Source organism: Prionailurus viverrinus, chromosome E3 (assembly GCF_022837055.1).
Source record: "Prionailurus viverrinus isolate Anna chromosome E3, UM_Priviv_1.0, whole genome shotgun sequence".
In the NCBI taxonomy this organism is placed as follows: Eukaryota; Metazoa; Chordata; class Mammalia; order Carnivora; family Felidae; genus Prionailurus; species Prionailurus viverrinus.
Window position 1 is genome coordinate 910,445 of NC_062576.1, and position 13,612 is coordinate 924,056.

At 55.7% G+C, this 13,612-nt stretch overlaps 1 protein-coding gene across 2 annotated transcripts in view; it reads left to right on the plus strand.

Annotated features, from left to right (window-relative positions):
- The first annotated feature begins 12,683 nt into the window (after window positions 1–12,683).
- The window catches only part of DNAAF5 (dynein axonemal assembly factor 5), a 48,462-nt gene continuing 47,533 nt past the window's right edge, over window positions 12,684–13,612 (plus strand). For both annotated transcript variants that reach the window (XM_047838350.1, XM_047838351.1), the window contains exon 1: window positions 12,684–13,312. In XM_047838350.1, the coding sequence (XP_047694306.1) occupies window positions 12,694–13,312 (619 nt within the window). In that variant the 5' untranslated portion in view covers window positions 12,684–12,693. The remainder of the gene's footprint in view (window positions 13,313–13,612) is intronic.

Genomic DNA, 13,612 nt, shown 5'->3' on the forward strand with positions numbered 1-13,612 from the left:
ACCCATTCTAGGGGTCGAAGGCCCCAAGTCAGGGCCAGAAGAGGGGGCCAGATGGGCCCAGACGTAGAGGTGAGCCGATTTCCTTCAGATGTCCCAGTGGGAAATCAGGGGGTCATCCTAATTTCTTCCCACCACTCTCCGGTGTCCACGAGGTTACCGAGGCCTGCAGAGCCTCCCCCCCCCCCCCCCCCCCCCCCCGTGACTTCCTAATCTGTAAACCCAGATCTGCAGAAAACGGAACTGTCCTTATTTTCCTGTTGCCCAAACCACGCTTTGCCCCCATTCTGGCAGGGTGGGGGCAGAAACTCATCTCAGTCTGCTGGGGGACCCCACCCTTGCCACAGAGTGGTCCAGATACCAGGAGAAGGGACAGGGAACCCAGGCCTTGAAGGGACAGAAGATATTTGTGCACCTCTCCCACACTCTCTTGTGCACAGTCACCTGTCCTCCGCTCACCTGTCCTCCCTGCTCACCTGTCCTCAGCACATCACAGCAAGGCCGGCCTCACCCGGTGCGCTCCCCCGGGAGGGCTGACGCTGGCCCCACTTTCTCTTGCCTACGTGAAGGTAAAGGGAACAGGTCACACTCAGGTGGAGAAGCTAGGAGCTCCTTTCCGCTTCCCCAGCACCTGCCCTCAGTGGGGGGGAGGTCAGGGGTCAGCTGGGCAGCCAACTGGACAATCAGTAGCCAATGCGCTTACGTGAGGACAGCGGGAATGTCCCTCGCAGAGCTGGGGTGTGAAACCATGAGCACCCACAATGCTGACAGTCACGGGTAGGTCACCTCCCCCCAGGCAGTGATAAATCCTGGCTCCTCGTAGGGTGTCCAAGAGCCCCCGCCTTCCACTGGGAACAAACGGCTGGTATCAGGTCGCCCATTCACAAGCCCCGTAAATAGTGCTCGTCTGAGAATGTCCCCTCCACCCACAGGGAGGACCCCCGCTACATGCTCAGCCCTACTGTGTTCCCCAGCAGAGGTTATCGACAATCTGAGCTCTGGGGGAGGGGGGGGTATTTACCCCTAGAACCTGGGTGACCAAGCCTTGCAAAGACCCGACTTCAGAGCCACGTTCTTTCCCGAGCACCACCCCTGGGTCTGTCAGCTCCACTCTCCCGCCAAGATTCAACCACCGGAGTGTTTCTCCTGCAGGAACTGTCCCTGCACGGAGGTGGGCACCTGTGGGGGCAACGTGGACTCCCCTCGTGGGACTATGTGAATCTGCTTGCTTAATGCTGACAGCTCAAATAGGCACAGTGCTGTTTGTTCCCTCCTTTATTCAGTCTGTGGGGCAGAGACACAAACATTCTCTGGGTGCAGAAGGGAAAATGACTCGTTCGACCCTGGCCTCTGGAGACGTGGCGGGGCACCGTGGTCTGACTTCCCCACAGGCACCGTGTCCTGGGCAGCGTGCAGAAGCCTTGAGGGCGGAGGATGTGGCTGACTGCTACTGACCTGCTCGCTGGGGGACAGCTGGGTGCCAGAGCCTTCCTGGAGAGGCCCTTGGGGGACAGCCGGGTGCCGGAGCCTTCCTGGACAGGCCCTTACACCTCAAACGGGTGGACGCTACTCGAGTGCAGCTTTTAGGTGAGGAGCTGGGACGGAGGCCAGCAGGGAGCAGCAGGCAGCAGGGGCCAGTGACCGTGACCCCCAGTGGTTATTATTCTTAGGGCCACAGCAGTTCCTCGGGGAGGGCTCTAAGTCCCACCCTGAGCAAACACAGGCAGGGGCCCTGTAGGAATGCAGAAGACGGGCCACAGGGGGAGAGGAGGCGGGAAGCATCCCCCAAACCCTGTACTTCTGAAGAAGCTGCATTCGGTGAGAGAGATTCCTTGGGAAGGAGGCAGCAGGAGAACGTTGCAAGAACAATGTTATCCAGTTTTCAGCTTTATTTTTCATGTTTATTTAGTTTTGAGAGAGACAGAGCACGAGCCAGGGAGGGACAGAGAGAGGGGGAGACACAGAATGCGAAGCAGGCCCCAGGCTCTGAGCTGTCAGCACAGAGTTCGATGTGGGGCTCAAACCCGTGAATGGTGAGATCGTGACCTGAGCCGAAGTTGGACGCTCAACCAACTGAGCCACCCAGGCGCTCCTTGATTTTTCAGCTTTTAAATGGCTCATGAGGTGGGTCTGGGATGCACAACTTCCTACCAGTTTTCTCACATGTCTGTGAAGTCTGATCACCCACGCTCCCTGGGGTGGCCCTGCTGTGTGACAGCCCACGCTTGGAAGCAGACACCCCGTGGGGCCTCCGGTGAGAACACAGACCACAGACCCCAGGCCCACAGAGCCACGGGATAATCGGGTGTGTTGTTCAGTCAGTGCGTTTGCGGGGACTCTTTCCGTGGACAGCTGAGTCCCGGGCAGGGGGTGGGGGCCAGGGAGAAGCAGCCCAGCCTCACGTCCAGGTGGGTGCTGGACGAGAACGCAGCTACAGAAATGCCACAGACAGAACGTTTGCGGCCCCCCAAACTCCTGTTCAAATCCTGACCCCCAGCGTGGGGTGCTAGGTCCTGGGCGGGACCCTCACGGCAAGCTCAGTGCCCTCACGAAAGAGACCCGAGGCGCGCCCTCGCCCCCGCAGCCTGGCGAGGATGCGGTGACCAGACGGCCAGCAGCGGCCTGGCCGGAACCACAGGGGTTTCTTCCTCTCCACGTCCAGCCTCCAGGGCCGTGAGGAATCAGTGTCTGCTGTTCACAAGCTGCCCAGCCTGTGGTAATTTTGTCATAGCAGCCCGAGCAGACTCAGGAGGCGGGAATATCCAGCAGAGCCACATAGGAAGATACATTAAAAGATTATGAACAGGGTACAGGAAAGAACAGACGTTCAAGAATCAGAACAAGGAATCCAGAAATAGACCCAAACCAATATTTACAGGGACTCTGTACGTGATGAAGGTGGCATTGCATATTTGTGGGGATGACAATAACTTAATAGTTTGGGAAGAAGTAAAGTCAATTGGAAAAAAGTTAGGCTGGATCCCAGTGTCTCTCGTTGTATAGATAAACTTGAGATGGGTCAGATGATATACAAGCAACAGAAGTAACGTTTGGGAACTATCTTATCATCTCCGGACACAGGAAGCCTTGCTTTTTTTTAACATTTATTTTTTATTTTTGAGAGAACATGAGTAGGGGACAGGCAGAGAGAGAGAGAAGGAGAGAGAGAGCGGGGGGGGGGGGGGGGGAGGGGTGCTGAGAGAGGGAGACACAGAATGCGAAGCAGGATCCAGGCTCTGAGCTGTCAGCACAGAGCCTGACGTGGAGCTTGAACCCACGAACCGTGAGATCATGACCTGGGCCAAAGTTGGACGCTCAACCGACTGAGCCACCCGGACGCCCTGTCACAGGAGGCCTTTCTAATCATACATCCAGGAGCTATAAATATGAAAATCGATAAACTCAACTCTGTAAAAATGAAAACCTGTGCGTAAAAAAACCCTCGCACATTCAAAATAAAAACAAAACGCAATAAATTCACGATACCCGTCACAAAGGACCGATTTCCTCTGCATGAAGACACCCAGTGCAGATTAACCTGTCGGGCTCACACAGGCCGTGCGGTCTGGCAACTGCAGGTGGTGGGGGCATGGGAAACGGGCCCCCGCGCTTCTGGTGGGGGTGTGCGCAGAGGGGCCTCTGCGCACACCCGTGGAAAATCGTTAAATACCCAGATCCCAGCAATCCTACCTCGCTAGGTTTATCAATCATCTGATAACAAATCAATACCGCAGTGAGTATCCCGATGGGTGCGGTTTTCTGCACGTGGGTAAATGTATACCTTTCCGGGCGCACAGAAACTCCTGATAAGCAGAGTGGCAGGAAAAACCAAGTGTCCATCGACAGGGTCTGACGAAATACTCTGCGGCCCACGGGGCCACGGGGCGCCACACGACCGTTTAAAGAGCATGTGGCGGCCCTGAGTGCGCTAACGCTAACCCATCCCCACGGCGTGTTCCTGAGCAGAAACCAAAACCACGGTGTGAAACTTGGCACGTGCGCTGCCAGCTGAGGGGTGGCCGTACGTGTGGGCGCGTGCGGATTCAGGCATGGCGCCTCCAGAGGGACACTGAAGGACACAGGCGGCCTCTGAGGCGAGCGGGGGCAGGAGCCCTTCTGTGTTCCGTGTCCTCGAGTGCCATTTGAGCTGTGCACCAAATGCATGTCTTAACCATTCAAAAGTAATCGATTTTCTTTACATTAAATTTTTAAAATCTTCCTGGAAAGAGGGAATTCAAAACACCTGTTATTTTCGCTTCCTCCACAAGCCACACTAAAATCACAATAAAGGGATTTTTTTTTTAATATTCATTTTTGAGAGAGCAAGCGGGTGAGGGGCACGGGGGGGCGGGCGGGCAGATCTGAAGCGGCTTCTGCACAGAGCCTGACAATGGGCTCAAGGTCATGAACTGTGAGATCATGACCTGACCAAGTCAGACGCCCAACTGGCTGAGCCACCCAGGTGCTCCAGGGGACTTTGTTGTAAAGGCGCAAAGCCCCGAGGACGGGGAGAACCCAGGGGAGACGCTCACAAAAGTCTGGGAGCCCGAACGAGGACGGGAGAGCCGCTGTCGACTTACTGAACTGTGAGCTGGCAGACAGAACCTGTCGAAGAGCCCGGTTCACACCACAGGCCTCCCCACCCCCACCCCCGCAGCCTCAGAGGTGGTCTCACCGGATCCCCTGGAAGGGAGAGCTGCTGGAGCTGGGGGAGAGTTGGCCTTGCGGCCCCAGAGGAGGAAGACGGTCTCTAGACTGGGGGTCCAGGACGGCAGAGACCCAAACCAGGGCGGACCCCTGCCCCTCACCGGAACGCCGGGGGCCCCATCTTCGCCCTCCCCCAGCGCTGGTGGGTCTTCTCCGGAGAGCCTGACACGAAGACACTGACACCAGCAGTTCCCCGGTGCCCGGCCTGACCAGCAGGGCCAAAAGCAGTGGCCCTCCCGCCACCACATGCACCCAACGTCCGACAGCCGCGGAGCTTCCCTGAGGGCCTGTGTCGCTCGAGGGGTGAAGCCACACATCGGATGCTAGAAACTGCCCACCATCACACCAGTTAGGAAGCCGGAGTTGGCCAGGAGGAGAGCTGCCCCGCAGCGGGGCCCCAGCCTTCGAGGGGGCCCGTCCATCACGGGCTGGAGACCACTCCCGGAGCCGGTGAGCTTTGGGACGGAGGTTACACCACGTTGGCTTACTGGATCCTGGAGGTCTCAGCCGTCTGTGACCCTGTCCAAGCGAGAAATCAGAGTGCCCTGGCCATCCCCCTGCCCCTCAGCCCCGAATCTGCTTCTGCAAAGTAACCCTGCCCCTGCCCACGTGCCCCACCGTCTCCCATCAGGCCGGTCCAGGGGCAAAGCCAGTGACGCCTTCAAGCCAGCCAGGGTCCCCATCCCCCTCCCTCCCTCTGCTCCCAGGCCCTGGGACCAGCATTCCCTTCCTCTGTGCCTGAGTTCCTCCACCTCAGACCCCACTTCCAGAGTCTCTCCTGGGGGCGTCTACACCTCCGCCCTGCCCCCCACTGCACGTGGCACCTCCCCTCCCGGCTGTCGGCTCCGTGAGAAGCAACAGCATCTGCCTTGACTGCCTGCTGTGTCCTGATGCCCAGAAACGTCAAACAGCCCACGTGTGTTGGATGAGATCACGAACGAATCAACCAAGCACGAATTATTTGCTAAAGTCGGTTTGTTATACTGGCTTAAATGACACGCTTTAAAACACGTGGCACAGGACACTGAACAAGCGAGACTCTGCGAATAGACTTGGAAATCACGTTTTCCTTACCTCTTCCTGCCTCTTTAACTATTCAGTGGAGGCAGTCCCATCTCTGCCCCGAGAGGCACATGTGGACAGTGCCATGTCGTTCTGGCTCAAACGTAGAGTTTCAAAGTTCTAAGGTTACGCTGAGATATGAACCCAGCGTCAGTCAGCTCAGTCGTCGTAATCGTCCAGGACCAGGAAGCGATGAAAACGCGAAACCAGACTGAGATTAGGAGCACGGCCTCCTCCAATGAGGCGCCCCTGCTGCGAGCAGTGGGGAAGGAGAGGGGTCCCTTAGCTCTGCCCCTCTCACACTCTCCCGCCACCCTCCCCAGACTCCGTAATGGGGCCTGCCCCCTCCCGCGTCGGAACAGCCTCTGGCATCTAGAATTCCCAGAAGAGGGCACACCACCGGCCACTGCGTCAGCCTCAGGGACCTCACAGAAGGGGAATCTACGCTGCGTGGCCTTCCGTGTCGGGCTCTCACCGAGCATCGTGTTTTCAGGGTTCAGCCACACGGTGGCCGGCGTCCGCACTTCATTCCTTCTGCAGCTCGACAGTACCCCATGGTTTATCCGTCACCCGTGATGGACACTCGGGCTGCTTCCACCGCTCGGCTGCTGGGAGCACGGGCGTGCAGGGACCTGCCTGACCTGTGTCCACCTCTACAGGCTGTGTAACAGGACACAGACGTGGTGGATCTTACGGGAGTCCCAGGTTTCGTTTTTTGAGGAGCCGCCAGACCATCTTCCACAGCGGCCCTCCACCAGCAGCGCCCAACGTTCCGGTTTCTCGCGTCCTCGCCAATACGTGTTGTTTTCTGTTGTTGTTGTTTTAGTAACCGCCCCCCCCCCCCCGCAGGCGTGGAGACAGCTCGGCACGCTTCCTGCCACGTTCCAGGGGCCAGGCGAGCTCGCAGGCCAGCTCAGATTCAACACGAGGCTGGATCCGTGTGCAGGCATGGGAGGAATGTCAGCAGCTGTCTTTGGAACCTGTCCTCTGCATCTCATGTGACATTTGCTAAGTGGGTATTTGTGGGTGTGCCTTCTATCCCTCATCTGCCAAGTTGTTGTCATGAACAGGTGTCACGTTTCATCACATGCTTTTTCTGCAGACACCAAGATGATCCCATGATTTTTTTTCTCTTCAGCTTTTTTTAATGTGGTAAATTACATTCATTTTTATGTTAAATTAACTTGCATTCCTGGGATAAGTTCAACCTGGTCACAATGTATTCTTCTTTTTAAATTCTTGATTTCCAGACTGACTTGGTTAATATTTTATTTAGGATTTTTATGTCTGTATTCAATGAGACAGACTGATCTATGATATTCCTTTTGTGTAATGTCCGTGTCACCGTGTGGGATCAAGGTTATGATGCTGGCCTCATAAAATGGGTTTAGAGATGCTCCCTCTTCCTGGTGTCAAAGAGTCTAGGCCCAGAGTTATTTCCTAGTTAAATGTTTTGAAGTTAATAAAGACCTGTGCTTACAGCCATTACCGTGGGAAGCTTTTTATTTATTTTTTTAATGTTTATTTTTGAGCGAGAGAGAGACAGAGTGTGAGCTGGGAAGGGGCAGAGAGGGAGACACAGAATCCGAAACAGGCTCCAGGCTCTGAGCTGTCAGCACAGAGCCTGACACGAGGCTTGAACCCACCGACTGCGAGGTCATGACCTGAGCCGAAGTCGGACGCTTAACCGACTGAGCCACCCAGGCGCCCCAATGCTTTTAAACCACAAAGTCAATTTCCTTACTAGGTACCAGACTCTCCTGCCTTCCTATTTCTTCTTGCATAAGTTTTAGTAAACCACATTTTCCTAGGAATCCACCAACTCATCTACTTTGGGAGGAATAAAGTGATTCCTATGATCCTTGTAGTGTCTCTTTATTGCTCAGGACCTGTAGTGATAACCCCTTTCCACTGCATGTCGGTATTTTGTGCTGTCTCAGTTTCTCCCCTTGTCAGTCTTAACAGAGGTTCATCAACTTTCGTAGCCTCGTAAAAGAACAAACTCTTGGTTTTATTCATACTCTCCACCGTACGTTTTTCTACTTCATTACTTTCTGTTCTAACCTTTATTATTCCTTTTCTTTTACCAGGTTCAGGTTTATCTACGTATTTTGCTACTGGGGGGAAAAAATCAACCTTCCGTACTCTACGTGGGCAAGAAGCGTAACGGAGATAGCAGTGGAGTAACAACATCTGATCTCAGTCTGATTCCTGTTCCTTTGAAAGCAATCTGTTTTCTCTTTGGCAGTCTTCTCCACATTTGTCTTTGACATTCTTAGATTCCATAGCCTGTCAATATGTGCACCTCCGGGGCGCCTGGGTGGCTCAGTCGGTTAAGCGTCCGACTTCGGCTCAGGTCATGATCTCCGAGTCCGTGGGTTCAAGCCCCGCGTCGGGCTCTGTGCTGACAGCTCAGAGCCTGCAGCCTGTTTCAGATTCCGTGTCTCCCTCTCTCTCTCTGACCACCCCCCATTCAAGCTCTGTCTCTGTCTCAAAAATAAATAAACGTTAAAAAAAAAAAAAATATGTGCCTCCTTGGTACTCTGCAGATCTAACCTGATGGTCCTTTCTCTTACACTCTGGAAAATTTGTCTCTGTTGTCTCTTCAAATATTGGCTACTCCCCGTATTTATAACCCCTTTCTCTAGGGCATCCATCAACCAGATATCAGCATTTTTGCTTCTATCCACCTCTTTTAGGCACCTTCTTCTTGTTCCCGGTGTCACACCACCAAGATAAAGACTCTCACCTCTTTTATGGGCATGTCTTACTTATTTTGATGCACTGGCCCTTCCGTTGGGCTGCTCCTGTGATCACCGGTTTACTTCCTTCCCTTCGGTCTGGCTGTGTGTCTTCAGGAAGGAGACAGGGCAGATGCCGTCTGTGTATCCGAGTGGCCGCCACCACCACCATCACAATGCTTAAGTACCGTCACCACACACGACTGCCCCATCGGTGCATCATGGTCACTCCCAGCTTCACCCCTAACCCCGGAGACCACGAAGACCTGGACTTGTGACTTCACGAACGTCACGTAAGTGGGATCTCGCTGCACTCACCCTTTAATGACTGCCCTTTGGACTCAGGACATTTTCCCTAGAGTCACCAGCTCCTTGTGTAGAGCAGCCGTTCATTCCTTTGTATCTCTGAGGACACCTGTGCTGAATTTCCACGTTTGAAGATTCTCTTATTGTCTGCTACTGATTTTCAGTTTGATTCAGAGAACATAGTCTCTGTATGGTTTCAGTTCTTTTAAATTCATTTTGTTTTATGGCCCAAGATACGGTCTCTCTTGGACTATGTTCCACGGTCACTGGAAAAGAATGTGTCCTCTGCTGTTGTTGGGGGGAGTGTTCCACAAGTGTCCCTTAATCCTGTCGGTTGAGGGCGGTGCTCTTGTGTATCTTTGCTGAATGTCTGTCTAGTAATTCTAGCAACTGCTGAGAGTGGGTAAGAAGTCCTCATATAAAGTCCTTCATATGCTCTGAAGCTGTCATTTGGTGCCTGTGCACTTGGGATTGGTCACTTTATCATTAGGTAACGTCCCTGTTTTTTTCTGAGAAAGTTTCTTCACTCTGAAGATTAGTTTGGCTGATATTAGTAGAGTCTGTCTGCTTATTAAAAATTAATGTTTCCTTGATATATCCTCTTCCATGCTTTTACTTTCAATCTACCCATGTCCCTGTGGCCAAAATGAGCTTCAGCATATAGCAGACAACGCAGAGTCGGGTCTCAGTTTATTCACTCTGCCAACCTCTGTCTTCTAACTGGTACATTTAGACCATTTACGTTAAAGTAGTCATTGACATATTAGGGCTTCTGTCTGCCATTTCATTAATCGTGTTTGTTTCCTCTCTTGTGCCCTGTGAGATCCTGAAACATTTGTTAGAATTCCATTTAATGTTTCTGCTTCTACCACCGTGTTGAGTTTTCTCAGCGGCTGCTCCAGACATCACCACACACACACACACACACACACACACACACACACACACACACGGCACTTAGAGGTCCCCTGGTATCGATGTTGTGCCACGTCGGCTGCAGTGTAGAAACCTTACTGCCACTTATGTCCCTTCATCCTTCCCACTTTTCAAGTATAATTATAAATATTTCCTCTGCATACACTGAGCCCCACATCAGTGTTATTTTCTGCTTCAAGCATCAAGCAGGATTAAAGAAACTTACGAAGTGAAAGACGGTCAGTCATGTTTCCTTCCACTCCTACCCATTCTATTCTTAATTTTCTGAAGGTCCCTGCCTTCCTGTTACAATTTTCCTCTTCTTGGACAGCTCCTTGTCATCATTCACCAAGGGCAAGTCTGCTACCAACAAATTCTATCAGTCTGCTTCTGTCTGAGAATATTTTCATTCCTCCTTCACTCCTGAGGACAGTTCTGTTGGTAGAGAATTCACTTCCCCTTCAATCTCTTTCAATGCTCGAACAACATGCCGCTTCCTCCCGGCCTCTGTGATGTAAGGTAAGACACCTGCTGTCACTCATGCTGCTGTTCCCCTACAGGCCATGCATCGTTTCTACGTATAACATTTTTTCTCCTCTCTTCGGTTTTCAGAAGTTTAACTATGATGTGTTTCCCAGTCCTGTGGCCAGAAAGCGGTGGTTCGTCCTGCAATTTTCTTGCCCGTGCTGTGACTGTTAAATTAACATTTGACAGGCAGAACCTGAGGGGTCAGCAAGGACTGGGAGGGAAAGTACATGAGAGGCGCTTATGACTCACAGGTCCTGGGTGTACACAGCACAGCACGTGGGGAGGTCGAGGCAGGGCACAGGCAGAGAAAGGGTCCGTGGAGTGCTTTGGGGGTTCGGGGCTAAGGCCGGGTCGGTCAAGTTGAGTAAAAAAGAGCAGGGCTTTGGTCAGCTTTGCAGGGGCTCCCTGGGCGTCAGGGGAATGTGCTTATCACAAGGGTTGTAGGAGAGTTATACCAGAACTTTCACTGACTGGGACTCTGCAGGAATTCTAGGACACGTGCGCGTGGGAGGGGCTGGTGCTGGTCCAAAGCCCCTGCAGGCCGCCTGGCTACACTCCACGGACACAGAGGCAGCAACATTATAGACGAGTTTAGTCAAACTCAACAGCCTGCAGGCAGTTCTGGGTTGGGCTGCAGGCCTCTCTGGCACCTATTCTGGGAACCTGTGAGAGAGAAGAGGAAAACCCAGGGAACCCACTGTGCGGCCACCACCCAGTGCTGAGGACCCTGGCCTGTCCTTTCCCATCACTGTGGAATTACTGGTAAGGTATTCCACAGGAAGGAGCAAGGAACAGTGAGTCTGCGCCACGCTTTCTGGAGCAGGAGGCCGCAACACCCTAAGTCGACTGCCTGCGTTTCCCATCTGGGGCAGAGCTCACCTTCAAACAGCCGCAACTGCCCCCCGCTCCCCCGACAGCAGCAAAGCACGCTCAGAAAAGTGCCAGCCTGCCGGTGCCGACTCTCCCACCCCTACAGCCTTCCTTGTATCCCCATCAGTCTAAGATAAAGGCCCTGGTGGTCTGACCCCCTCCCCCCCTTCCTGCTCTCCCTGGGTCCCTGGGCTGCAGCCACAAGGAGCTTCCAGAACAGCCTCGGGGCCTCCCTGATGGGCTCCCTTGGCAGACCAGGTGCCTTCCACGACAGTCTGGAGGACAGAAGTCAGGGCTGGTTCCTCCCCAGGCTGCTGGGGCAGGTCTGTCCCGGGCCACTGTCCCTAGGCTGCCAGGCCAGTCTGTCCCAGGCCGCTGTCCCCAGGCTGCCGGGCCTCTCTGTCCTGGGCCGCTGTCCTGAGGCTGCTGGGCCACCCAGTCCGGAGGCTGCAGGGCGGCTCTGTCCTGGGCCGCTGTCCCAAGGCCGCTGGGCCGCTCTGTCCCGGGCCGGTGTCCCTGGCCTGCTCACGTGGTGTTCTCCTGTGTGCCGCGTCCACCTCCAAAATCCGCCCTTCATAGTGTAAGGGTTAAACTGTAGTGTAGGGCTAACGCTTAGCTTGACAAATAACAGCTTTGGGTTGACACTGAAGGTTAAGAGATAACAGCCTTGCTTTGCTCTTGTAAACTACGCCTCATACTCTTGTAAGTTAGGCTTCACCAATTAAGGAAACAAAAGTTCAAAAAGAGCATCAGAGGCAGGGTCAAGGAGATCCACTGGTTGCAACCTGGAGGCAGAAAGTCTAAAATCAACACCTCGTTAGGCAACTGTTTCTAACTCATCTAGAAACTGTTTCTTTGTTCTGTTCCCAGCTGATGACAAAACGATGTCATCCGTTATAAAAACTCCCTACCCCGGCTGTTCGAGGCTGCACTCTTATCAAGAGTGTTGGTCCCGGTCAGTCGGCCTTGCCTCTCACTGTAATAAACTTTGTTGTGACTGTCACTGGTGCCCATAGCATTGTTTCAGGAGTCGTGTGGATGCAACAATAGGGGCAGTCGCATGGGACCGTGGCCCCCGTGACGTATTTTTACCCTGATGGCCGCTGTAAGGTCCCTATCGCTAAATAAGGTCGCGTTCTGAGGTTCTCGGGACTAGGACTCCAATACACGAACTTGGGGGAGACAATTCAAACCACAGCACCCCCACCCGGGGCCTCTGCCCCTGCCGTTTCCCTCCCTCCCCGGCTCTCCCGCCAGAGCCTCCGCGGAGTTCCTCTCACTGACCCTGCCCGGTCACCGGTGCTGTCACTTCACGGGCAGGCCTTACCCGTCCACATCAAGTCCCCTCGCCATTCATTCCCCGGGACCAGTTTCGCCTCCTATCGCTACGCTGAGACCGGAGCGCGCAGGAACCCGCGGCGTTTCCGGCCCCTCCCGGCAGTGTCCCGTCCGCGCCCAGAGCTGCCGATAAAGTTGTATTCGCGACCAACCGGAAGGGGAGCCGTAATCCGCGCCGCGGCCGTCGTGAAAGCGCCGGTCTCCCCTAGCGACGGGCAACGCGGGCAAGATGGCGGCACTGGTGGCGGGGGAGGCCGCGGCGCCTCCGGGCCCGGCCGAGGCGGCCGAGACGGCCGAGGCGGCGGAGCTGAGCCGCGCCCTGAGCCGCCTGCTGCCCGGCCTTGAGGCCGACAGCAAGCTGAGCCGGCGGCGCGCGCTCGAGGCGCTGCAGCGCGCAATCGAGGCGGCGTGGCCCGAGGAGCCCGCCGCCGAGTCCGCCGCCGCGGCCGCAGGCTTCCAGGGCCCGTGGGCGCGTCTGCTGCTGCCGCGCCTGCTGCGCTGCCTGGCCGACCCGGCGGAGGGCTGCCGCGCGCTGGCGGCGCACCTGCTGGGCCTGGGCCTGCGGCGCGCCGCACGGCCCCGCGACGCCCTGCCGCGCCTGCTGCCGGCGCTGGTCGCGCGCCTGGCCGGCCCCGAGTCCGAGCGCGGCCGGCCGCCCGAGACCTGCGAGGAGCTGCGCCTGGCGCTCGTGCAGCTGCTCGGCCTGGCCGTGCGCCTGGGCGGCGCCGCGCTCGCGCCCCACCTGGACGACGCCGTGAGGGTGCTGCGCTGCACGCTGCTCGACCCGTTCGCCGCCGTGCGCCGCGAGAGCTGCCAGTGCGCCGCCAGCCTGGCGCGCGCCACGCCAGGTGCCCGTCTCGCGCGGGGGTCGGGGTGGGGGTGCGGGCAGGCACGCGCGCCGTCCCCGACTCCCGAAGCTGCGGCCGCTCCTGGCCGTTTGGTGGTTCGCAAAATGCAGAGTCGCGGAAACCCCGCTGAAATCGCCCAGAGGGTCTGGGACGCGGCGCGTTCCGGTAACTGCTTCTCACCCGCGTGGCGAACCCGGGCGCTGGTGGGAGCGCGCTCCGAGACTCACCGCTGCGGTCTCCCAGGCCTCGTCCCCATCGCTAAGCCTATCGGTCTTCCCTCTTTGGGTCGGAGCGCTGTCC